Source organism: Hemitrygon akajei, chromosome 5, assembly GCF_048418815.1.
Source record: "Hemitrygon akajei chromosome 5, sHemAka1.3, whole genome shotgun sequence".
In the NCBI taxonomy this organism is placed as follows: Eukaryota; Metazoa; Chordata; class Chondrichthyes; order Myliobatiformes; family Dasyatidae; genus Hemitrygon; species Hemitrygon akajei.
Window position 1 is genome coordinate 79,111,315 of NC_133128.1, and position 27,488 is coordinate 79,138,802.

Genomic DNA, 27,488 nt, shown 5'->3' on the forward strand with positions numbered 1-27,488 from the left:
TTTTCCTTAACTCTGTCCTAAATGACCTACCCCTTATTCTCAAACCATGCCCTCTGGTACTGGACTCTCCCAGCATCTGGAACATATTTCCTGCCTCTATCTTGTCCAATCCCTTAATAATCTTATATGTTTCAATCAGATCCCCTCTCAATCTCCTTAATTCCAGCGTGTACAAGCCCAGTCTCTCTAACCTCTCTGCGTAAGACAGTCCAGACATCCCAGGAATTAACCTCGTGAATCTACGCTGCACTTCCTCTACAGCCAGGATGTCCTTCCTTAACCCTGGAGACCAAAACTGTACACAATACTCCAGGTGTGGTCTCACCAGGGCTCTGTACAAATGCAAGAGGATTTCCTTGCTCTTGTACTCAATTCCCTTTGTAATAAAGGCCAACATTCCATTAGCCTTCTTCACTGCCTGCTGCACTTGCTCATTCACCTTCAGTGACTGATGAACAAGGACTCCTAGATCTCTTTGTATTTCTCCCTTACCTAACTCTACACCGTTCAGATAATAATCTGCCTTCCTGTTCTTACTCCCAAAGTGGATAACCTCACACTTATTCACATCAAACGTCATCTGCCAAGTATCTGCCCACTCACCCAGCCTATCCAAGTCACCCTGAATTCTCCTAACATCCTCATCACGTCACACTGCCACCCAGCTTAGTATCATCAGCAAACTTGCTGATGTTATTCTCAATGCCTTCATCTAAATCGTTGATGTAAATCATAAACAGCTGTGGTCCCAATACCGAGCCCTGTGGCACCCCACTAGTTACCACCTGCCATTCCGAGAAACACCCATTCACCGCTACCCTTTGCTTTCTATCTGCCAACCAGGTTTCTATCCATGTCAATATCTTCCCCCCCAATGCCATGAGCTCTGATTTTACCCACCAATCTCCTATGTGGGACCTTATCAAATGCCTTCTGAAAATCGAGGTACACTACATCCACTGGATCTCCCTTGTCTAACTTCCTGGTTACATCCTCAAAAAACTCCAATAGATTAGTCAAGCATGATTTGCCCTTGGTAAATCCATGCTGGCTCGGCCCAATCCTATCACTGCTATCTAGATATGCCACTATTTCATCTTTAATAATGGACTCTAGCATCTTCCCCACTACTGATGTTAGGCTGACAGGACGATAGTTCTCTGTTTTCTCTCTCCCTCCCTCCTTTCTTAAAAAGTGGGATAACATTAGCCATTCTCCAATCCTCAGGAACTGATCCTGAATCTAAGGAACATTGGAAAATGATTACCAATGCATCCGCAATTTCCAGAGCCACCTCCTTTTGTACCCTATGATGCAGACCATCTGGACCTGGGGATTTGTTAGCCTTCAGTCCCATCAGTCTACTCATCACTGTTTCCTTCCTAATGTCAATCTGTTTCATTTCCTCTGTTACCCTATGTCCTTGGCCCATCCATACATCTGGGAGATTGCTTGTGTCTTTCCTAGTGAAACTTCTCCTCTGATTTGTATCTATTCACTTTTTTAAAAAAAATCAATAAAAAAAGATTGAAAATGGGAAATCGATGTTTGTGCCATCAGGCTGGAGGCTAACCAGATGAAAAATGCGGAGTTACTTCTCCAGCGTGAGTGTACCCTCAATGTGGCAATAGAGGAGGCCATGGACCAACATGTCAGAATGGGAAGTAGCATTGAAATGAGTGGCCACTGGGATATCCTGCCTTTTGTGGTGGAAATAGAAAAGGTGCTCAACAAGGTAACCCCTCATGAACTGGGTAGCCCCTTCCTTTCCAGTGCTGCCGAAGGATCTCAGCCCAAAATGTCATCTGTTTATTCCCCTCCATAGGGGACTGCCCGACTTGCTCAGTTCTTCCAGCACTTTGTGTGTTTGCTGAAATAACAGTTTTCCACTATTGTCCTAAAATCTGAAGTAATCATTACTCTCAGGCTGCCAAGAAGAGATTACGAACCAACTGTTTCAGTCCTTGAAAGCAGTAATTATTGTCCAAAATCCTTCAATGTGTCCATACAGTAACGGGACTGTGATACAGTGATTGGAATGTGAAATGCTATGAAACTGATCAAATCTCGCCATTTACTTGGACTTGGTCTTGATCTTGGGCATGTGAGATCCATCCTTCACCTCCAACAATGGACAAGAAAATCTGACCAGAGAGGTCATAAAGATACTTGCGAGAGGTATTACAATAAGTACACTGTGATGGATAATTTCCCACTCCATCTCTTTGATTACTGATCTTTGGTTTATGCATCTCAACTGCTGTTCTAGAAAAGTTTTTAATGGCGAAAATTAAATGATCAGATTCACCGAGTCTCCTGAATGGGGGAAAAAATTGGCAGCTTTGTATTTTGACATATAACTTAGCTCTTTTTGACATATGGTGCATAGAAATTCTGTTAAGCAGTACACTTTTTGCAACTTTACAAAAATAATCAGTATGCTTTACTGACTGTGTAGCAATTGTTACTTGACATGTCATGCAGATAATAAGCTTGCAGAATCATTACAGTTCTACCTTCAGAAATTACAGTGTTAAGTAACACAATCTCCTCACACGTAATTCAGTGCTTAAAGTATTTCGGTATGTTACTTATATTTTTGTTTATCCAGGTGAGGTCACCTGCATTAAGGAGACTATCAGATGATGAAGATTATGAAGAGTACTATGATGAGGAATCTGATGCAATGCCAGATAATGTAAGTAGGAATCTGTGTAATAATTTTTATTGCCACGCTTTTAGTTGCTTCTCCCAAACCACCTTCTGTGCCTCAATATCTGTTCTTAGAATGATCTTACTTGTAATTTTTTACTTAAACTATTAAATGGCTTGGAATATCTTCTGCATTAGAAATGCTGAGACATTAAAAACATAGTATGTGTGACCAACTGCAGATAGGTAGTAAATGTTGACCTTGCAAGTGGATCTCACCATTCATGAAAGTATAAATCGCTCTCTTAAATTTAAAGGGACAGTTGAAGGTATGAGTGATGTAAATTGTGAGAGGTGTAGATAGGCTAACTGCAAGCAAGGTTTCTCCACTGAGGTTGAAAGTAAGATTTCATAGAAATATATGACGGTCCTTCATCTTTTTTTGTGCTACACAAACTAAAACATAAGACATAAGGGTGTGCACCTGAAATCGATCTTTGCTTACTTACACTATGCAAAATATGGTTTGCTTCCCCATATAATAATGTAACTCAGCTGTGGCCTTTCAGGTGGTCCCTGAAGAGGTTGCTGTGGACTATAATCATTAAACCCCAGTCCACAACTTGATCATCGTTGCCACTTCCCTAAACCTTGATATCAATTGCTCCCTCCAGATCTTCATGCTCCACTCTGTTTTTGTCCTCTACCCACTTCCTGGTCTCTCCCTTCACCCATGTTGTCCAAGATACTTTCAGATGTGAGTTCCTCTTGACATAGGACTGGAGCTTCCGTAAAAGATGCACGTGGCAATTTACAAGCCCAAATCCTTACTCTTTGAATGGGAAACTGTATTCCAAGAGAGAGCTCAGGTAATTTTGAGAACTAGCATTTGATTCTCCTTAGAAGGAGGTGCACTTGGCTTTTCAAAGCTAGAATTTCTGGTGTTGGGGTTTTATGTTTAGAGTGTGGTGTTTCATCAATTTAAATGTATACAGAGAAAAATTAGGTAAGCAAAATACTAATACAGTTTTTCTTTAATTAATCAGGTTAGCGACTTGTCAGATAGTTCTGAAAATTTAGGTCAGCAAACCTCACTGATGGAAGTTATCAACTATTGTCAGGTAAGGAGGCATAAAGGGCCTCAACTCTCTCAACTTTGTTAATAGCCCTGAACTGGATGTTTTAAATAATTAAAAGTTAATGTTTTGTTTCCCTGTATGTCCTGTGCATGATGAACACTTGACCAAATGCATTCTTAAAGCAGCTGCCTTCTGCAATGTGTACCTACTACTGTACATCCTTACTCTTCAACTTACGAAACTTTCACCACAGTACAAAAGGGGCAGAGTGCTTGTGGGACAATTCAAAACCAGTGTCAATGATGTGAGACTGGAGTTTGTCTTTGTAAAACATATTTTCTTCACTTAAGCTCTGTTTGCGTGTGAGAGCTAGCTAGCTTCAGTTTGTTCTTGGCTGATTCAGTTAATTTATATCCCATGAAGTACATATAAACACATTTCTCTCTTTTGGGATTTGATATTTTATTTTCAAAATAGTTACACTTTGCATGACAAGACATTTGTTCAGTGCAGTTTACATCACAAAACAAATGTTTGGATAATACAGTGGCTGAATATTGACTTCTGGTTTGCCCATTACACCACTGTAATTTATACTCGTGTTGGAATCTTAGGATGCTAATAATGGAGGAGAAATGTGGTCTGCCAATAAGCCAGCTGTGTACATCATTAAAGAGCAATGCAAAGTTTGTTGAATCAGAATTTGCAGTTGGGTTATTTATGCAGACTTATTAATCTTTGCTGATGTTTACATATAACTGTTTTCCCTTTCTGCATCTCATCTCTGTTAATGTAGAATGTTCCAATTACTTCTGTTCCTATTGGAATCGTTTAGATTCCCTTGCTGCCTCTCTGCTTCTGTGGGACTATTTCCCACTCTCTCTCACCCCCTCTCTCCTACACACTCTGCCCTTCACACGCACCCCCTTCATATGCACCCTGTTCTCCCCCCCCCCCCACCCCGCCTCTCTCAACCAGGTGGTGAACATCAGCAGGACCCTGAGGTTGGTTAACAGCTGTTACCAGGAGCAGGACCAGGTGTAGGCCATCTGTCCCATTGAGCCTGCTCCGCTATTCAGTAAGATCATTGCTGATCTGGCCAAGGACTCAGCCTCACCTACCTGCCTTTTCCCCATAACCCTTAATTCCCTACTGTGCAAAAATCTATCTAACTGTGTCTTAAATATTTTTAATGAGGTAGCCTCTACTGCTTCTCTGGATAGAGAATTCCTCAGATTCACTACTGTCAGCGGAAAAATAGTTTCTCCTCATCTCCATCCTAAATGCATTCCCCTAAATCTTGACCCCCTAGCTCTTGTCTCACTTACCAGTGGAAACAACTTTCCTACGTCTGTCTTATCTATCAATTTCATAAATTTCATTTGTTTCTATAAGATCCCCTCTCATTCTTCTGAATTCCAGCTGCATCTCTGTCTGGTATGGGAATTGCAAGGCATCTGATCACAAGTCGCAATGGAAGATTGTGAGGACTGCTGAGAGGGTCACTGGGGTCTCTGTACCATCTATCAGAGATATTTATCGGGAACACTGTGTACTCCCTTAGTATTGTCAATGGTCTGTCCAACAATCTCTTTGATCCCCTACTATGCATCCCAGTGTACTGAAAGAAATGGCGGAGGTTACAGTTGAGCCTTTGGTTATAATTTACCAAAATTCTCTGGACTCTGGGCAGGTCCCAACAGAATGGAAGAAGGCAAATGTTTCGCCACTGTTCAAAATAGGATGTAGGCAAAAGGCAGGTAACTATAGGTCAGTTCGTTTAACATCTGTAGTTGGGAAAATGCTTGTAGCTATCATTAAAGAAGAAATAGTGAGGCATCTGGGAAGAAATGGATCCATCAGGCAGATGCAGTATGGATTCAGCAAAGGCAGATCATGTTTGGCAAGCTTACTGGAGTTCTTTGAGGATATAACAAGCGCAGTGGGTAGAGGGGAACAGATGGATATTATTTACTTGGATTTCCAGAAAGCATTCAATAAGGTGCCACATCAAAGACGTATTTATAAGGTAAGGATGCATAGAGTTAGGGGTGATGTATTAGCATGGATAGAGGATTGGTTAACCAATACAAAGCAGAGAGTTAGGATACAAGCTATTTCTCTATTTGGCAATCAGTGATGAGCAGTGTGCCATAGGGATCAGTGCTGGGCCTGCAAATGTTCATTAATGATCTGGAAGAGGGGATCAAGTGTAGTGTATCTAAGTTTGCTGATGACACTAAATTGAGTGAACAAGCAAATTGTGCAGAGGATATGGAGATTCTACAGAGAGATATAGATGGGTTAAGTGAGTGGGCAGGGGTCTGGTAGATAGAGTACAATATTGGTAAATGTGAGGTCATCCACTTTGGAAAGAAAAATGAAAGAGCAGATTATTATTAAAATGGTAAAAAACTGCAGCATGCTGATGTGCAGAGGGACTTGAATCACAAAAGGTTGGTTTGCAGGTGCAGCAGGCTATCAAGAAGGCAAATGGAATGTTGGCCTTCATTGCTAGAGGAATTGCATTGAAGAGCAGGGAGGTTATGCTGCAACTGTACAGGGAACTGGTGAGACCACATCTGGAGTACTGTGTGTGGTTCTGGTCTCCTTACTTGAGGCAGGTTTTACTGGCTTTGGAGGCGGTGCAGAGGAGGTTCGCCAGGTTGATTCCAGAGATGAGGGGGTTAGACTATGAGGAGAGATTGAGTTGCCTGGGATTTTACTCGCTGGAATTCAAAAGAATGAGAGGAGATCTTATAGGCACATGTAAAATTATGAAAGGGATAGATAAGGTAGAGGCAAGAAAGTTGTTTCCACTGGTGGGTGAGACTAGAACTAGGGGACATAGCCTCAAGATTCAGGGAAGTCAATTTAGGACGGAGATGAGGAGGAACTGCTTTTCCCCAAAGAGTAGTGAATCTGTGGAATTCTCTGCCCAATGAAGCAGTGGAGACTACCTGAGTAACTATATTTAAGACAAGGTTGGATAGATTTTTGCATAGTAGGGAATTAAGGGCTATGGGGAAACGGCAGGTAGGTGGAGATGAGTCCATGGTCAGATCAACTATGATCTTATTGAATGTCAAAGCAGGCTTGACAGGCCAGATGTCCTAGTCCTGCTCCTATCTCTTATGTTCTTATCAGGCAGGAGGTATCATAGTGTTAGGACAGGAACTGTTAGGATGGGAAACAGCTTCTTCCCCCAGGCCGTAAGACTACTGAGCTCCTTGCCACTACCCAGGTCTCATTACTTGTGAAGCACCAATAGCATTATTCTGCTTACTTTTTAACTTGTGTCATAAGTGGCACCTTATTATTTGTTAATTTACTTGTAGTAATATTACTTTATGTATTATGTGTGTGAGTGATATATACTTTGTTGTGAACCTTGGTTTGGAGGAACATTGGCAGCGTACACGTGTATGGTTGAATGTCAATGAACTGAATTGGAATTGAACTTGTTTTACTATATGATCCCTTGAATTGTATTGTACAAACAATATAACTTGTGTAATTGATATGGAGCTTTTTGATCCAATTTGCAGAAAATCTATCAGAAATATTTAATAACTCAACAAAAATGTATTCACTTAATTCTGCTTCTCTCCCATTTTGCAGAATTTCCCTCTACAATACTTAGAAATTATTATTAAACTTATTTTCATCATTCTTTCATGGAATCTATTTCAAAGGTTAACAATAAATTTGGCAGAAGAATAGGAACATTCGGATACTTGTAATGGAGTTGATCTATTTTTCTCTCGAAGCTCAGGCAAGCACTTTCAGAAAATGGTTCTCCATAGCTGATAATAGTAATGCATCATTCTTAGGGTAGTTAAAAGAACTCTCTTGTAAATAAACCCCAATAATTGCCTCTAACAATTTTCTACACATATTATCACTATAGTTACAATTTAAAGTTAAAATGTTAAAGTCATTGATGAAATAATAGAAATGTCAAAATTATGTTTGCATTGGCTATCTAGTTGTTCAGGAAAATGTCTTAGATTGTTTATATTCAGTTAGTATTTTGTTGATTCCTTGGCAAATCCTGCAGTACTGGTGGCTCTGTTTTCCTAACATCTGTTCTATAGAAAACTTAACTGATTCCCATGATACCTTTTAAATTTGCAGGCATTATTGGAAAAATTATTATGTAACTGAGTAATTTTTTACATCTTAAAAAAATAAAATTGTTTGGAGTATTAACTGGAATAAGATCCAAAGTTCTGGAAAACCTGCCAGTGCAGCACCACTAAAGTTTTGATTTGCAAAGTTAACAGTAAGTTTTATAAAATGTATTTAACATCCTATTCAAACTTGTAACTTGCTTCACTTACAGTAATTTGATGATCAAGGGAAAAAACTAGTTCACTACCACCCATTTTCTGCCATCCAATGTCATACCTTCCATTGTCATAACATAGTCTACTATTAGGGGTGATTCTATAATTCATAATTTAATTTCCAATCTCTTCTCACAGCCAACTGAAAACTTGGAAAATCCAATTCTAAATGGGAGCTGAAGCCAGCGTACAAAAATATAATCTTGGTTCATTTGCTTCATTCTTGGTGGGTTGATCATAGCTGGGTGGGTGGTGGTATCCTGTGTTTAGGTAAAGAACTAGATTGGGAAATAACTCTTCTTAACGTTTTGCAACCAAGCAGCAAAGTGTGAAAATCAGAACCAAGAAATGACTAAATAAAAATTTCTTTCTTCTTTATTATGATTGTTTTTTATATTTACACAGGTTATATATTCTGCTATCCGAAGATTGGACAGAAAAGTGGAAGTGATTCAAAGAAAAGTATCTAATTTGCGTCAAGGAAAAACAAGATACTTCACTAAACAAGTGAGTATAACTTTTATGAAAAGTATCAGGGTCCAGCTGCAAGTTTTAAAACTGGATGCAACTTTACTTAGTGTTTACTCCTTTCAACTGATGTAAATGTATTTGCTGAAAATGTGACCAGGCAATTAAGGTCCTAATCTTTGAGCTAATCTCAGTTTGTTGCCTCTAAAAATGCACCTGCTCCACCTCCTCCTATTCCTTTGTTTTCTTGGTTCCTTCTCAGATAACTTGAAATGACCCCCCCCCACTACCTGCCTCTCCAGAGAGTGGCCTCATCTTTGTTAATGTGGTCACGCTTGCCAATGTATGAATCAGGTGTACAAAGTGCTTGGCTGCAGATTGTTGTTGGAAGCGTAGGCCTCCTTTTAGGAGTTTGCTTGTGAGATGGGATGTTAGAGCTGCCCTCTTTATCCCACTACCTGACAAAGAACAGCAATTCTGCCAGTCCCATCTTGCAAGCTTAAGACATCTTCCCCACTGTTTAAGCATCTCATCATTATTTAAAATCCTCATTCCCATTGCCAACATAATTTTATGCAAATAACATCATTGTTTTCTTCTATTAGTCTAAGCGCTGAGCAATTCTTATCATCATTGATTTCAACTTCAAGTTCAATTATCCTATCCTTCTCTCCTCTGAAGTCCTTCTCCTTCCTTCTGCATATAACCCAGCTCCATCTGTATACGTGACATTGATTCTGCCATTCCATGTGGATTCTATAATCCCGTCATGTCAGTCACAAATATAACCAACTCTAATAATTTCCCTGTGTATCTTTCTTTACATCTATTCCCTTACATGTAATGAGTACTTTCATCTTCTTCAGTAAATGATGGTATAAAGCTGTTGAATATTAATATCAACAAAGCTGGTAGACTTGATGGATGGGGCAAAAATGTGCCTGGAGTAGATATTGCCGGCTCCAGATAGCCTGAGCCTCAGATTGTTAAAAGAGGTAGAGGTGGCAAAAGAAATGAATGTTTTGTAGATATGAAGATGAGGCTAGAAAATTAGAAGGTGGAACATGTAACTTTTTTTAAATAACTATCGTTTAGTATCAGTAGTAGATAATTCTTTTGAACCAACAATCGGAACATAAATCAACATGCATATTGAAAGGGGTTAAATTAATTAAGGAGAATGAGCATAATTTCTTAAGGGCAGATTATATTTGACTAACCTAATTGAATTATTTGAAGTAACAGAGAAAAGGGATTATAAAAATGAAATGGATATTGCCCATAGCTGATGTTACTGAAATAAGAGGGTGGTTGTTGGCTTGGATAAAGAAAAGCTCAATGGTAAAAGCAAAGTGTCATTGGAAAATCTATGGTTTATAAACTGGGGGATGAAGACAATAGTGCTCACAAGTAACTGTGTTAAAACCACTTTTCTTTCATTGAGAAAAGAGTCCTCGTCTCCATTCTTTAAATCAGGGGTTCACAACCTTTTTTATGCCATGGACCAATATCATTGAGCAGTCAGCGGACCACAGGTTGGGATTCCCTCCTTTAAATACTTTTATCTATCCAGTCATAGCTGGAGAATTATCTGCACTGGCTTCGTAGCATTTTCCCATGCTGTTACCTCCAGAGTCCTTCAGGTGCCTGCCCTTTGGATTCTCCTATTTCTCATCCACAAGCTGCTCTTTGTATCAGTTCCATTCATGCCTGACTCTTGGTTTTCAATGAAGAGCAGTCTTTGCTTTAAGAAGGCCAGTTTCTTGGAGGACATCCTGTGCCAAGACTTCAAGAAATGTTTTATTAATGTAAAGATTTGTCTTTGAATAGCTACTTCCACTTGTTCAACTTGCAAATAAAAATGACCTGCTCTTCAATTGGTTAAAATTTAAATGAGCTGACCTCTAATTATTGCAGACAGAAAAGATGAATATGAGGCAATACCCTAATTCAGTGTTTTGGTAAAGGTGTCCAGAGGTAGGACGAATCTGAAATATAAGGTACACACTCACTACAATTTTACAACTCACATCATTGCTAACAAAATACACTAGTGGTGTGCTGTTACAAAAAAAAACAATGCTGCTTAGTCCTGGATTTAATTTGGCCCTAGAGTAAACAAAGTTTTATGGTATTTACTGAACAAAAATAATTCTTATCCTGAAAAGAGTACATTTTGTGCAGTTAAGATCTCTGTTCCAGATAAACAAACACCAACAGGTCTGTATTGATTTAATGCTCCAATCCAGTCATCACAGCAATTTTGACTGTATTTCCTCCCACCCTGCCTCGCTGTAAGGGCTCCATTTCATTTTCTCAGTTAACCTGTCTCCTTTGTATTTGCTCCAGTGATAAGAACTTTTCTCACGGATACCGCTCAAGTTTTCTTTCTTCCTGAATTATGAACAGAGTCCTTAACCACATCTCATTTATCTCCGCACATCTGTCCTCACTCTGTCCAGGAAGAAAGGGGGAAAGAGCAGAGATATCGTAATCCTCAACAGTCACCACATTTAACAGGTCATTCTTGGCAGTTTCCAACAGCCCCAGTAAGATTTCACCATCAAGCATCTGTTCCCCTTCCCTCTCCTATTTTAGCAGTTCAAAACAAGCATTCCCTTCACAGCTCCCTGATTCAATCTTCCATCCCCACTTCTTCTCTTGCAACTATCTGGGATCCAGCCAAGACCTTCCAGCAGAAGCATTAATCCACTTGAACTTCTTCCGATCTAATATGGTGCTTTTGGTGTTCACAGTGTGATCTCCACAAGAGAAACTAAATGCATTCAGTACACCGAAGCTTATTCTGTCTTATTCTATCCCCATCTCACTCTTGCTCTGAACTATCTTCTGTGGCTTCCTGCACAATTAAAAACAGGCTTAAAAAATATAAACTTGAGGAACATCACCACATCTATTTGATTGTAGTCTTCTGGACTCCATTGAATTCAACTGGCCATTTCTGCTGGAAGCCACCCATCTGTAAATTAGGCAGAGTTTTTCCATTAGAACAGCCTTGCCTGCTGAGTATGTCCCATAGCCCTTTACTTAGCAATACACAATACACGCGAGCATAATCAGCCTCTAACTATTCCATTTATCCATATTTTCTTGGTCTTGTCCTATCTCATATTCCTTTATCTTGTCCATTTCTCCTGCCACCTTCTCTACAAATTTTTTTTTTTAATCTGGTATTCTAACATCTGACCTCTTTCCACTTATACTGCCTGATCTGCTTAGTTGACACAAACCCAACTTTATCCAATTTTATTGTCCTGATCTTCTGCAAAATGTGGATACTTAGCTTTTCTTAAATGTTTGGATATCCTGCTCTAACCAACATCCAAGTGAATATCCTTCTTAATTCCTCAATATATTTTTTTAGCCTTTATAGGGTCTTGTAAAAGTATTTAGCCCCCAACCCTTTGTTAATATAAATCAGTATTACAGCCAGGGATTTTGATAAATTTAACAGTAGTTTTATTTGTGAATCACATGCTCCTATTTTTCCCACATTAGAGCCCAAAAAAAGAAAAAAAAAGAAAAAAGTAAAGCATGAAAAACTGAAAATTCGAAAACTGAAACGTCAGTTCAAAAGTATTCATCTCCCTTTGCTCCGTGCTTTGTTGAACTACCTGCTGCAGCTATTACAGCCAGTAGTCTTTTTGGATAAGTCTCTACTAGCTTTGCACAGTGTAATGGAGCAAGTTTTTCCCCATTCCTCCTTGCAAAATTGCTCAAGCTGTGCCAATTTGGTTGGGGAGCGGCGGTGGACAGCAAACCTGAGGTCTTGCCAGAGATGATTCAGTTGGGTTAAGGTCAAGACTCTGACTGGGCCACTCAAGAACATCAATTTTTTTCCATTTGAAGCCACTCCATGGTTGCCCTGGCAGTGTCATTGTCCTTCTGAAAGACAAACTTCCTCCCTAGTTTGAGCTTTCTGGCAGAGGTTAGCAGGTTTTTATACAAGATCTCTTTGTATTCAGCAGTCCCTGCTGCTGAAAAGCATCCCCATAGCATGATGCTACCTGCACCATACTTTACAGTAGGGATTGTGTTACCTGGCTGATGTGCAATATTAGATTTACGCGACACGTACCACTTAGTGTTGAGGCCAAAAAGTTGTACTTTAATCGCATCCGACCACATGACCTTCATCCACATCTTTACAGTATCTTCTAATCGACACTTTGCTAAGTCTTTATGGGCAGAGGCAGTTGCAGCCACCAACTTCTGTAGCTCACTCAGAGTGACCGTTGGCATCACAATAGCCTCTCTTACAAGTGTCATTCTTCTCTGGCGACTAAGTTTAGAGGGGCAGCTGGACCTTGGCATTGTGACTGTGGTTTCATATTTTTTCCATGTTTTCATGATGGACTACACTGAGTGACTTTGAGATGGTCTTGGCCCCTTCACCAGATTTGTGCTTCTCTATTATTATTTCTCTGACTTGTCTTTAATGCTCTTTTGCTTTCATTTTGGTTTGGTCTATTGAAAATCTACAATACTGTTGGACTTTACAGAGAGAGGGGTATTTATTCTTATGAATGAATTAAAAACAGGTGTTCCTCCAATTTTCTACATCAACAGATTGGGTGAGTTGGTAAGGTAATGCATTTATTGCACCTGAGGAAAGTGAGTGTAGTAATTACAGTGGGGATGAATACTTTTTTAGCCTCACAATTTTGCTTTTTAATTTTTAGTTAATTGTTGGCAGGTTGTGGATTTTTTTCTTTTGATTTGACACGATGCAAAATGTTTTGTAAATTAGCTCAAAAAATCCTCGTTCAATATATTTTAAACTTAGAAAATGAGATAGTAAAATGTGAAGATAGTTGTGGGGGCTGAATACTTTTTCAGAGCACTGTATTTCATTAGTATATTATTTGTATTTCCCGTTTTTGCACTCCCCACAAGTGGAAACATTTTCTCTCAGTACCTTGTCGAATCTCTTCATGGTTTCATAAACATCAATAAGGTCCCATTTCAGCTTCCTATTTTCTAGGAGGAGTTCAGCCTTTCTTGTTATATCTAAGGTGGCATATAATTATTAATTCAATGTGCTTACTTTTACTGTAGAGACAAGTTTTAGCATCTCTTTCCAATGGTTATAACCAGACATTGAAGAGGAAAATGGTACTGAAATCCAGCGGGAATATACGAAAGAAGAGAATTACCAGCTCCAATCCTTCTTATCAGAGTGAGCCAAATTACTCTAACGATCCCATAATAATTCAGGATGAAGAAGATGTTGCTGATGTGATAGTGGATGAGAAGCCAAATGAACCAGCAACCTTTCACTCCACGGAACAGATCCTCAAAAACATGATGCCACCAGCCAACTCAGCCGTACCTGGTCAAGTAGTACAACCACCCGTCCTAAACTCAGACCTTCAGCAACCGAGCCAGAGGCTGCAATCCATGCCAGTTACGTACAAAATGAACAAAATACCAAACAGCCACTGTCAGCGCCCAGTTCTTCAGCAGCTCGAAATTAAGAAAACTTTTCAACCCATAGAAGATGCACACCAAAGCAATGATTCATCTCCTGATCATTGTAATACTTTGGAGCATTTGAGAAGGGATCTTATGCTGCATGATTCCTCTTTTGATCTTTCAAAGAACAGCTTTGGTAAGTTGGAACTTCTTTTATGTAATGAGTTAATTTTCAAACTCTTTTTAATAATTTGGAACTTAAGGGAGCTTATCTCTACACTGTTTAATCATGTTATTATGAGCAAATTTGTAACTTCTATTAATTGTATGGATAGGAACTGCATTGTATCTTCCAGCCTTTTGTCCATTTCATTGATAAATGTGTAGCATAGCTTGAACAACTTTTCCTTAGTCTAGTAATGTAAAACCATAGCCATGCTGGGCCAAAACAAATAAACAGAAAGTTTGAAAAGAAATGTCAATTTTCTGTAACAAAGATCTAAGGGTTCTCTTGATTTTTTTTCTCTGTGGGATGGTTTGGAATGTTGCAAGCTTCCCTGTTTAATAGCTTGAGTCAGTGTTGTACTTGTTTCACATGTGTGCTCCTTCATTGTATTCAATTGCTCATTGCAGGATTGTGACTGATCATCAGGAGGTACTTACTGAAAGGATCAGAGAACCCAGGCTCTAATGCATTTGTAATTAAGGTCATAGTCATACAGTGCAGAAACAGGCCTTCCACCCACTAGCTCTATACTGACCAGTGGGAGGGATTTAAAAGACGACAGTTTGTTCCTCAGCAGTTTGATCGAGGCACAACTGCGCAAGCGCGTGGACGTCAGCAAGTTAGACCCGGTGGGAAGGATTTAAAAAGAAGACAGCTTTATAGAGCAGGCATTGGAGTAGAGGGAGTCAGAGTAGGAGAGCTTTGGCTCAATGAGGCTTCATCAATAATGAATTGAGGCGATGTAAGTTACTTGTGAGAAATGGGAAGTATGCCTGTGAGGCCAGTGTTCTGTTCTGGGTGACAGCTGTGGGATGTCTGGGAGAATCCCAGCCTCCCAGACGGCCCCATCTGCACCAGGTGCGTCGAGCTGCAGCTCCTTAGGGACCGCATTAGGGAACTGGAGATGCAGCTCGATGACCTTTGTCTGGTCAGGGAAAGTGAGGAGGTGATAGAGAGGAGTTATAGGCAAGTAGTCACACCAGGGCCTCAGGAGACAGGCAAGTGGGTAACAGTCAGGAGAGGGAAGGGCAAGAGTCAGATACTAGAGAGTACCTCTGTGGGTATCCCCCTTAACAATAAGTACTCCTGCTTGAGTACTGTTGGGGGGGACAGCCTACCTGGGGAAAGTGGCAGTGGCCGTGTCTCTGACACAGAGTCTGGCCCTGTGGCTCAGAAGGGGAGGGAAAGGAAGAGGATGGCAGCAGTGTTAGGGAAGTCTATAGTTGGGGGGTCAGACAGGCAATTCTGTGGATGCAGGAAAGGAACACGGATGGTAGTTTGCCTCCCATTTGCCAGTGTCCGGGATGTTTCTGATCACGTCAATTATATCCTGAAGTGGGAAGGTGAACATCCAGAGGTTGTGATACTTATTGGTACCAATGACATATGTAGGAAAAGGGATGAGGTCCTGAAAACAGACTACAGGGAGTTAAGAAAGAAGCTGAGAAGCAGGACCACAAAGGTAGAAATCTTGGGATTACTGCCTGTGCCATGTGACAGTAAGTATACGAATAGAGTGAGGCGGAGGATAAACGCGTGGCTGAGAGATTGGAGCAGGGGGCAGGGGTTCAGATTTCTGCATCATTGGGACCACTTTTGGGACAGATGTGATCTGTACAAAAAGGTAAGGTTGCACTTGAATCCGAGGGGGACCAATATCCTGGCAGGGAGGTTTGCTAAGGCTGTTGGGGAGAGTTTAAACTAGAATTGCTGGGGGTTGGGAACCGAACTGAAGAGACGGAGGAAGGGGCAATGGCTCACAAATAGAGAAAGCTTGTAGGCAGTATGAGAGGAAGGATAGGCAGGTGATAGAGAAGGGATGCACTCAGACTGATGGTTTGAGATTTGTCTATCTTAATGCAAGAAGCATCATGAACAAAGCGGATAAGCTTAGAGCTTGGAGCTATGATGTTGCGGCCATTACAGAGAGTTGGATGGCTCAAGGGCAGGTATGGTTACTCAGAGTGCCAGGCTTCAGATGTTTCAGAAAGGACAGGGAGGGAGGCAAAAGAGGTGGGAGGCATGGCACTGCTGATCAGAGGTAGTGTCACGGCTATAGAAAAGAAGGAAATCATGGAGGGATTGTCTTCTGAGTCTGTGGAAGTTAGGAACAGGAAGGGCTCATTAACTCTACTGGGTGTTTTTGATAGACCACCCAATAGTAGGGACATCGAGGAGCAGAGAGGGAGACAGATTCTGGAAAGGTGTAATAATAATGTTGTCGTGGTGGGAGATTTTAATTTCCCAAATATTGATTGGCATCTCCCTAGAGCAAGGGGTTTAGATGGGGTGGAGTTTGTTAGGTGTTTTCAGGAGGGTTTCCTGACACAATATGTAGATAAGCCTACAAGAGGAGAGGCTGTACTTGATCTGATATTGGTGGTCAGGTGTCAGATCTCTCAGTGGGAGAGCATTTTGGAATAGTGATCATAATCCTGTCTCCTTTCCCATAGCATTGGAGAGGGATAGGAACAGACAAGTTAGGAAAGCATTTAATTGCAGTAAGGGAAATATGAAGCTATCAGGCAGGAACTTGGAAGCATAGATTGGGAACAGATGTTCTCAGGGAAATGTATGGCAGAAATGTGGCAAATGTTCAGGGGATATTTGCATGGGTTCTGCAGAGGTACGTTCCAATTAGATAGAGAAAGGATGGTAGGGTACAGGAAAAGTGGTGTACAAAGGCTATTGTAAACCTAGTCAAGAAGAAAAGAAGAACTTCCGAAAGGTTCAAAAAAACTAGGTAATGATAGAGCTCTAGAAAATTATAAGGCTAGCAGGAAGGAGCTTAAGAATGAAATTAGGAGAGCCAAAAGGGGCCATGAGAAGCCGTTGGCAAGCAGGATTAAGGAAAATGCCAAGGCATTCTACAAGTATGTGAAGAGCAAGAGGATAAGACATGAGAGAATAGGACCAACCAAGTGTGACAGTGGGAAAGGGTGATTGGAACTGAATACTTTGCTTCAGTATTCACTACGGAAAAAAACGTTGGTGATTGTAGGGATGACTTACAGCAGACTGAAAAGCTTGAGCATATAGACATTAAGAAAGAGGATGTGCTGGAGCTTTTGGAAAGCATCAAGTTGGATAAGTCACCGGGACCGGACAAGATATACCCCAGGCTACTGTGGGGGGGGCAAGGGAGGAGATTGCTGATCCTCTGGTAGTGATCTGTGCATCATTAGTGGGGACGGGATAGGTTCCAGAGGATTGGAGGGTTGCAGATGTTGTTCCTTTATTCAAGAAAGGGAGTAGAGGTAGCCCAGAAATTATAGACCAGTGAGTCTTACATCAGTGATTGGTAAGTTGATGGAGAAGATCCTGAGAGGCAGGATTTATGAACATTTGGAGAGGCATAATATGATTAGGAATAGTCAGCATGGCTCAGTCAAAGGCAGGTCGTGCCTTACGCGCCTGATTGAATTTTTTGAGGATGTGACTAAACACATTAATGAAGTAGAGCAGTAGATGTAGTATATATGGATTACAAATCCAAGGGGACCTTGCTTTGTGGATCCGGAATTGGCTTGCCCACAGCAGGCAAAGAATGGTTGTAGACAGGTCATATTGCATACTGCATGGATGTTGGTGACCAGTGGTGTGCCTCAGGGATCTGTTCTGGGACCCCTTCTCTTCGTGATTTTTATAAATGACCTGGATGAGGAAGTGGAGAAATGTGTTAGTAACTTTGCTGATGACACAAAGGTTGGGGGTGTTGTGGATAATGTGGCGGGCTGTCTGAGTTTATAGCCGGACATTGATAGGATACAAAACTGGGCTGAGAAGTGGCCCAGATAGGTGTGAGGTTGCTCATTTTGGTAGGTCAAATGTGATGGCAGAATATAGTATTAATGGTAACACTCTTGGCAGTGTGGAGGATCAGAGGGATCTTGGAGTCTGAGTCCATAAGACACTCATAGCTGCTGCGCAGGTTGACTTTGTGGTTAGGAAGGCATACGATGCATTGGCCTTCATCAATCGTGGGATTGAATTTAAGAGCAGAGAGGTAATGTTACAAATTTATAGGACCCTGGTCAGATCCCACTTGGGGTATTGTGCTCAGTACTGGTTACCTCAATACAGGAAGGATGTGGAAACTATAGAAAGGGTGTAGAGGAGATTTACAAGAATGTTGCCTGGATTGGGGAGCATCCCTTATGTGAATAGGTTGAGTGAACTTGGCCTTTTCTCCTTGGTGTGATGGAGGATGAGAGGTGACCTGATAGAGGGGTATAAGATGATGAGAGGCATTGATCATGTGGATAGTCAGAAGCTTTTTCTCAGGGCTGAAATTGCTAACATGAGAGGGCATTGTTTTAAGGTGCTTGGAAGTAGGTACAAAGGAGATGTCAGAGGTAAGTTTTTTACCTCTTTACCCTCACCTTTTACGCAGAGGGTGGTGAATGCATGGAATGGGCTGCCGGTGACAGTGGTAGAGGCAGATATAATAGGGTCGTTTAAGAGTCTCCTGGATAGGTACGTGGAGCTTAGAAAAATAGAGGGCTATGAGTAACTCAAGGCAGTTTCTAAAGTAAGTACATGTTCGGCACAGTATCGTGGGCCAAAGGGCCTGTATTGTGCTGTAGGTTTTCTGTTTTTATGTGCTTTTAACCATCAAGCACCCATCATGCTAATTCCTTTTTTTAATTCTCCCTGCATTTCCTTAAACTCCCACCAAATTCTACCCCTCATGCACACATTAGGGGCAATCTAGAGCAGACTATTGAACTACCAAGTGGAATGTCTTTGGGATTGTAGGAGGGAACTGAGTCACACAGAGGGAACATGCAAACTCTACACAGACAAATTGAACTCAAATGACTGGAGCTGTGAGACAACAGTTCTAATAGTTGCGCCATCTGTTTCTTGTTTCGTTTTGATATTGAATGATTTCATTTTGTTTATGAACCAAGAAATACCAAAATGAATTGAGATAGAATTTAAGAATAGATTAAAATGTAAACAGTAAATTTAAACAATCTGTTTTAAAAATTTTATACTGCATTAAAAGAATATTAACTAGTTACCTTGTCCTTGCCTAACACCCTATGAACCTACATATCCAGCGCATCATTCTCCATAACTGCCACCATCTCCTACGGGACCCTACCACTAGGCGCATTTTTCCCTTTTTCCCCACCCTACCTCGGCTTTCCATGGGGATTGCTGTCTACATGGCTCCTTGTCCCTCCCCAATGATCTTCCTTCTAGAACTTATTCCTGGAAGCGTGGCAAGTGCTACACCTGCCCAATCACCTCCATTCAAGGCCCCAAACAACCTGTCCAGGTGAGGGAACATTTCACCTGCGATCTGTTGGGGTCATGTATTTTATTTTGTGTTGCCAGTGCAGCCTCCTCTACATCAGTATGACTCAAAGCAAACTAGATGACTGCTTTGTCCAGTACCTTCACTCTGTCACAAAAGGCAGGATCTTCTATTGGCTATCTATTTAAATTTGACTTCCCATTCCCATTACAACATGTCTGTCTAACCATGCCCCATTCTACTGCTACAATGAGGCAACACCTCATATTCTGTCTGGATATAGCCTGATGGCATGAACATTGATTTCTCCAACTTCTGGTAATTACTCCCCACTCCCTTCTTTTTCCTTTTCCCATTCTAGTTATCCTCTCACCTTACCTCTTCTCTTCTCCTCACCTGCCCATCACCTCCCTCTGGTTCCCCTTCTCCTTCCATTTCTTCCAGGGTTCACTGATCTCTCAGTTTAGATTCCTTTTTCATCAGCCCTTTACCTTTTCCACCTATCCCCTATCCCTTTTTACACTTATTCCTCACTTGCTGTCACCTATCATCGGTCAGCTCGTACTCCTTCCCCTCCCCCATCTTCTTTTTCTGGCTTCTTCCCCCTTCCATTCCAGTCCTGATGAGGAGACACAGTAAGAAACTTCGCCTATTTATTCCCCTCCATAGATGCTGCCTGACTTGTTGGGTTCCTCCAGCATTTTGTGTGTGTCCTACAATGATCACAACTTATTTGTAGTGATTGTGTTTAGGCTGACAGCCAAGAGGTCACAACTTGATGGTGTGCTTGGAATTAGAATATACAAGGGATGCTCACTTACTGTACTGTTGATACAGAGGCTTGTGTATCATCGTATGACCCACAATTTCTATGTTTTCCCGGCCTAAATAGCCTGAGGCAACACCGGTATTTAAAGCCTACTTGCAAAATGTGTAGAAGGCTAGTTATAGTGACAGCTTCTACAAAATATGGTGCTCATTCACGTTCCAGATACACAACGCCTGGTGCTGAAAGGGAAGTGTAAGTACATTTGATTAAGTTGTTGAATATTTGTTTAGTGGACAAGTACATGCTATGTTCCAACAAACTTGAAGGTCAAAAATTTAGTGCTTGACAGGCAACCAGCAAATTAAGAGCTGATATCGGATACTAGGGAGCAGCATACTATCGTAGTGGTTAGCACTACATTTTGAGTTACAGGTTACCCAGGTTCAGTTCCCGCCGCTGCTTATAAGGAGTTTGTATGCCCTCCCTGTGACCGTGTGGGTTTCCTCTGGGTGCTGTGGTTTCCTCCCACAGTCCAAAGACGTCTCGGTTGATATTTTAATTGGTCTTTGTCAATTGTCCTGTGATTAGTCTAGGGTTAAATTGGGGGTTGCTGGGCAGCAGGGCTCGAAGTGTCGGAAGGGTCTGTTCCACACTGTATGTCATTAAATCAATCATTCAGTCAATAAATGTATTTCATTTGCTTGCAATTCCTTTTGTTCCTCTACTGCTTTGCGTATAATGCTGGAGGAATGCTCAAGGCGTGGTCAGGCAACGTTATCTTTTCAAGTTCTAAATCAATTCTGCCTGATGTAATGAGCAAAGATCCAAAAGTGGTTTTGCTGAGATTGCAGAAGAACACAAGAAAATTGGAGCAAGGCCACCTGCCCCCTCATGCCAGCTGTGCCAGTCAATAAGATCATCACACTTCTGCCCCATCTTCTCTTCTGTGCTACTTCTCCACAATACTCAATTCCCCGATCTTTCAAAAATAAATGCCTTCATCGCCCTCCTGTGTAAAGAATGCCAGAGGCTCACCACTTTGAGAAGCCCTTGCAGCAGAAAGTGAAGACAAAAATGATATGTTAAAATAAAAGATGCTGGAACATCAAAATCTCAGATTTGGGTTAATTTGTTGGAGTCATACATGGAGCCTTTCATGCTGATCAAGATTCCCATTTAAACTACCTCCACTTGCCGCTGTTTGCCCCATTTCCCTCTAAACCATTCCTCTCCATGTATCTCTCCAAGGAGCTTCAATTACCTTTTTATTGTCTCATACACCAGGGTGCCATGAAATTCCTTGATCATGTGAAGCTCACAGAATAAACAGTATATTTGGTAACAAAAAAAATGCAACAATAAATACAGCAAAGAGTGCAAGACAACAAAATGGTGCAGAGATTCAGTGCAATGCAGTCTGCTTGAAAGGCGCTACATCCACCATCCTAAACGTTCACTCCCTCCATCACTTTCACATTGAGCTGCAGTGTATACCATCTACAGCATGCACTGTAGCAACTCTCCAAAATAAATTTAATCTCCTAAATCCTCAACCTCTACCACCTTGCACAAGGTACATGCGAAAAGCACCACCTGCAGGTTTTCTTCAAAATTGTTTATATAATTATTCAAGATATTTATCTTGGATAGATAATCATTGTTCCATCCTCATTGCTGGGTCAAATTCCTACTCAACACACTGTGGAAGTATTTTCACTAGGAGGACTATAGTAGTTAAAGAAAATGGTTCACCACCACCTTTTTAAAGGCATTTGGGGTGGCAAATAGGTGCTGGGTTTCTCAGTTACACCCACATCTAACAAATGAATGGGGAAAATATTGAAAGGATTTGTAAGCAAGCTATATCTATACAAATGCTGGAGGAACTTCCATCAGGACCTTAGACCTGAAACGTTTTAACTGTTTACTCTTTTCCATAGATGCTGCCTGAGTTCCTCCAGCATTTTGTGTGTGTTGCCCTGGATTTCTCATATCTCTACATACAGTCTGAGGTGACATTCAGTTTTAGAGAACTGGAATATCTCTGAACAGGCACTTAATGTCTACTTTGTGGCTTTCACCTCAACTAAAAGAGAAACTAGGTAATTTGTCATGGAGTCACAAAGCATTAGAAGAGGCATTCTGTTCCAACTCATCCATGCCAACCAAGATGCCCATCTAAGATGCACACATTTGCCAACGTTTCGACTATAGTTATCCAAATGCCTTGAATGTTGTTATTTTATCTGGCTCCGCCACTCCTCTTGTTGCTCGTTCCATATACAGTTGCAAGAAAAAGTTTGTCAACCCTTGGCAATTAACTGGTTTTCTGCATTAATTACTCCTAAAATGTGGTCTAGAAACATAGAAAACCTACAGCACAATACAGCACAACAAAGTTGTGCCGAACATGTCCCTACCTTAGAAATTACTAGGCTTACCTATAGCCCTCTATTTTGCTAAGTGTGTACCAATCTAAAAGTCTCTTAAAAGACTATCGTATACACCTCCACCACCATTGCCGGCAGCCCATTCCACGCACTCACCACTCTCTGAGTAAAAAAACTTACCCCTGACATCTTCTCTGTACCTACTCCCCAGCTCTTAAACCTGTGTCCTCTTGTGGCAATTTCAGCCATGGTAAAAAGCCTCTGACCATCCACACGATCCATGCCTCTCATCATCTTGTACCCCACTATCTCTCATCCTCCGTCGCTCCAAGGAGAAAAGGCCGAATTCACTCAACCTATTCTCTTAAGGCATGCTCCCCAATCCAGGCAACATCCTTGTAAATCTCCTCTGTACCATTTCTATGGCTTCCACATACTTCTTGTAGTGAGGCGACCAGAACTGAGCACAGTACTCCAAGTGGTGTCTGACCAGGATCCTATATATCTGCAACATTACCTCTTGGCTCCTAAATTCAGTTCCACGATAGATGAAGACCAATACACCGTATGCCTTCTTAACATAGTCAACCTGTGCAGCTGCTTTAAGCATCCTATCGATTCAGACCCCAAGCTCCTTCTGATCCTCAACACTGCCAACAGTCTTACCATTAATACTATACTCTGCCAAGATATTTGACCTACCAAAATTAACCACTTCACTCTTATCTGGGTTGAACTCCATCTGCCACTTCTCAGCCCAGTTTTACATCTTATCAATGTCCCGCTGTAACCTCTGACAGCCCTCCACAATATCCACAATTCCTCCAACCTTTGTGTCATCAGCAAACTTACTAACCCATCCCTCCACTTCCTCATCCAGGACATTTATAAAAATCACGAAGAGTAAGGGTCCCAGAACAGATTCCTGAGGCACCCCACTGGTGACCGACCATGCAGAATCTGACTTGTCTACAACCAATCTTTGCCTTATATGGGCAAGCCAGTTCTGGATCCATAAAGCAATGTCCCCTTGGATCCCATGCCTCTTTACTTTCTCAATAAGCCTTGCATGGGGTACCTTATCAAATGCCTTGCTGAAATCCATATACACTACATCTATTGCTCTTCCTTCATCAATGTGTTTAGTCACATCCTCAACAAATTCTATCAGGCTCGTAAGGCATGACCTGCCCTTGACAAAGCCATGCCGACTATCATACCTCTCCAAATGTTCTTAAACCCTGCCTCTCAGGATCTTTTTCATCAACTTACCAACCACTGAGGTAAGACTCACTGGTCTATAATTTCTTGGGCTATCTCTACTCCCTTTCTTAGATAGATAGATAGATAGATAGATACTTTATTCATCCCCATGGGGAAATTCAACTTTTTTTTTTCCAATGTCCCATACACTTGTTGTAGCAAAACTAATTACATACAATACTTAACTCAGTAAAAAATATGATATGCATCTAAATCACTATCTCAAAAAGCATTAATAATAGCTTTTAAAAAGTTCTTAAGTCCTGGCGGTTGAATTGTAAAGCCTAATGGCATTGGGGAGTATTGACCTCTTCATCCTGTCTGAGGAGCATTGCATCGATAGTAACCTGTCGCTGAAACTGCTTCTCTGTCTCTGGATGGTGCTATGTAGAGGATGTTCAGAGTTTTCCATAATTGACCGTAGCCTACTCAGCGCCCTTCGCTCAGCTACCGATGTTAAACTCTCCAGTACTTTGCCCACGACAGAGCCCGCCTTCCTTACCAGCTTATTAAGACGTGAGGCGTCCCTCTTCTTAATGCTTCCTCCCCAACACGCCACCACAAAGAAGAGGGCGCTCTCCACAACTGACCTATAGAACATCTTCAGCATCTCACTACAGACTACTTGAATAAAGGAACAACATTCGCAACCCTCCAATCCTTCGAAACCTCTCCCGTCCCCATTGATGATGCAAAGATCATCGCTAGAGGCTCAGCAATCTCCTCCCTTGCCTCCCACAGTAGCCTGGGGTACATCTCATCCGGTCCCGGCGACTTATCCAACTTTATGATTTCCAAAAGCTCCAGCACATCCTCTTTCTTAATATCTACATGCTCAAGCTTTTCAGTATCCTGAAAGTCATCACTACAATCACCAAGCTCCTTTTCCATAGTGAATACTGAAATAAAGTATTCATTAAGCACCTCTGCTATTTCCTCTGGTTCCATACACACTTTCCCACTGTCACACTTGATTGGTCCTATTCTTCCACGTCTTATCCTCTTGCTCTTCACATACTTGTAGAATGCCTTGGGGTTTTCCTTAATCCTGCCCGGCAAGGCCTTCTCATGGCCCCTTCTGACTCTCCTAATTTCCTTCTTAAGCTCCTTTCTATTAGCCTTATAATCTTCTTGATCTCTAACATTACTTAGCTCTCTGAACCTTTTGTAAGCTTTTCTTTTCTTATTGGCTTGATTTATTACAGCCTTTGTACACCACAGTTCCTGTACCCTACCATAACTTCCCTGTCTCATTGGAACGTACCTATACAGAACTCCACACAAATGTCCCTTGAATATTTGCCACATTTCTTCCGTACTTTTCCCTGAGAACATCTGCTTCCAATTTAAGCTTCCGATTTCCTGCCTGATAGCCTCATAGTTCCCCTTATTCCAATTAAATGCTTTTCTAACTTGTCTGTTCCTATCTCTCTCCAATGCTGTTGTAAAGGAGACAGAATTATGATCACTATCTTCAAAATGCTCTCCCACTGAGAGAGCTGACACCAGACCAGGTTCATTTCCCAATACCAAATCAAGTACAGCCTCTCCTCTTGTAGGCTTATCTACATATTGTGTCAAGAAACCTTCCTGAACACACCTAACAAACTCCACCCCATTTAAACTCCTTGCTCTAGGGAGATGCCAATCGATACTTGGGAAATTAAAATCTCCCATCATGACAACTCTGTTATTATTACACCTTTCCAGGATCTGTTTCCCTATCTGCTCCTCGATATCCCTGTTACTATTGAGCAGCCTATAAAAAACACCCAATAAAGTTATTGACCCCTTCCTGTTCCTAACCTCCACCCACAGAGACTCCATAGACAATCGCTCCATGGTGTCCACCTATTCTGCAGCTGTGACACTATCTCTGATTAACAGTGCCACACCCCCACCTCTTTTGCCTCCCTCCCTGTCCTTTCTGAAACATCTAAAACCTGGCACTTGAAGTAACCAATCCTGTCCCTGAGCCATCCAAGTCTCTGTAATGGCCACCACATCATATCTCCAAGTACTAATCCACACTCTAAGCTCATTCGCTTTGTTCACAACACTCATTGCGTTAAAATAGACACATCTCAAACCTTCGGTCTGAACACGTCCCTTCTCTATCACCTGCCTATCCTCCCTCTTGTACTGTCTACAAGCTGTCTCTATTTGTAAGCCAACCTCCTCTTCCCCAGTCTCTTCAGTTCAGTTCCCACCTCCCCCCCAACAATTCTAGTTTAAACTCTCCCCAGTAACCTTAGTAAACCTCCCCACCAGGATATTGGTTCCCCTGGGATTTAAGTGCAACCCGTCCTTTTTGTACAGGTCACACCTGCCCCAAAAGAGGTCCCAATGATCCAGAAATCTGAATCCCTGCCCCAGCTCCAATCCCTCAGCCACACATTTATCCTCCATCTCGTTCTACTCCTATTTTCACTGTCACATGGCACAGGCAGTAATCCCGAGATTATTACCTTTGTGGTCCTGCTTCTCAGCTTCCTTCCTAACTCCCTGAAGTCTTTTTCAGGACCTCTTCCCTTTTCCTACCTATGTCATTGGTACCAATATGTACCACGACCTCTGGCTGTTCTCCCTCCCACCGCCGGATATCTTGGACATGATCCAAAAACATTCCAGACCCTGACACCTGGGAGGCAAACTACAATCCGAGTCTCTTTGCTGCGTGCGCAGAGTCGCCTGTCTGACCCCTAACTATAGAGTCCCCTATCACTACTGCCTTCCTCTTCCCTACCCTTCTAAGGTAAAGGGCCAGACTCTGTGCCAGAAGCATGGCCACTGCCGCTTCCCCCAGGTAGGTTGTCATTCCCCCCCCCCCAACAGTACTCAAACAGGAGTACTTATTGTCAAGGGGGTACAGCCACAGGGGTGCTCTCTAGTACCTTCCCCCACCTGACTGTGACCCACCTGTCTGTCTCCCGTGGCCCCAGGGTAACCACCTGCCTATTTCTCCTCTCTAATCACCTCCTTGCTCTCCCTGACTAGGCGAGGGTCATAGAACTGCATCTCCAGTTCCCTAAATTGGTCCCTCAGGAGCTGCAGCTCGACACACCTGGTGTACATCTGAAGGACAAAAGTTGAACTTTTTGGCAGAAATGCCCACTGCTATGTTTGGAGCAAAACAGGCACTGCACACTAACACCACAACTTCATCCCAGCTGTGAAGCATGGTACAAGGACCATCATGGTTTGGAGCTGCTTTGCTCCCTCAGGGCCTGGACAGCCTGCAATCATTGAGGGAACAATGAATTCAAAATTGTACCATGACATTTTACTGAAGAATGTCGGGGTGGCAGGCTGTCACCCAAAACTTAATAGAAGGTGGATGATGCAACATGACAGTGATCCAAAAAACACAAGTATATCAACAACAGAATGGTTTAAAAAGAAGAAAAAGATCTTGGGTTAACCCAATTGAGATGCTGTGCAATGACCCGAAGAGGGCTGTTCCTGCAAGGTATCCCAGGAAGTGTTGATGAACTAAAATGGCTTTGTGTGTGAGATTCCTCCTTGCCATTGTGCAAGTTTGATCAGCAGCTACTGGAAACATTTGGTGATTGTTGTATTCCTGCTCAAGG

At 41.8% G+C, this 27,488-nt stretch overlaps 1 protein-coding gene across 1 annotated transcript in view; it reads left to right on the top strand.

Annotated features, from left to right (window-relative positions):
* Window positions 1–27,488, top strand: part of LOC140727212 (uncharacterized) — a 147,016-nt gene that overhangs the window by 59,469 nt on the left and 60,059 nt on the right. Inside the window, exons 4-7 of the mRNA XM_073044477.1 lie at window positions 2,612–2,698; window positions 3,699–3,773; window positions 8,486–8,587; window positions 13,628–14,180. Of these exons, the coding sequence (XP_072900578.1) occupies window positions 2,612–2,698; window positions 3,699–3,773; window positions 8,486–8,587; window positions 13,628–14,180 (817 nt within the window). The remainder of the gene's footprint in view (window positions 1–2,611; window positions 2,699–3,698; window positions 3,774–8,485; window positions 8,588–13,627; window positions 14,181–27,488) is intronic.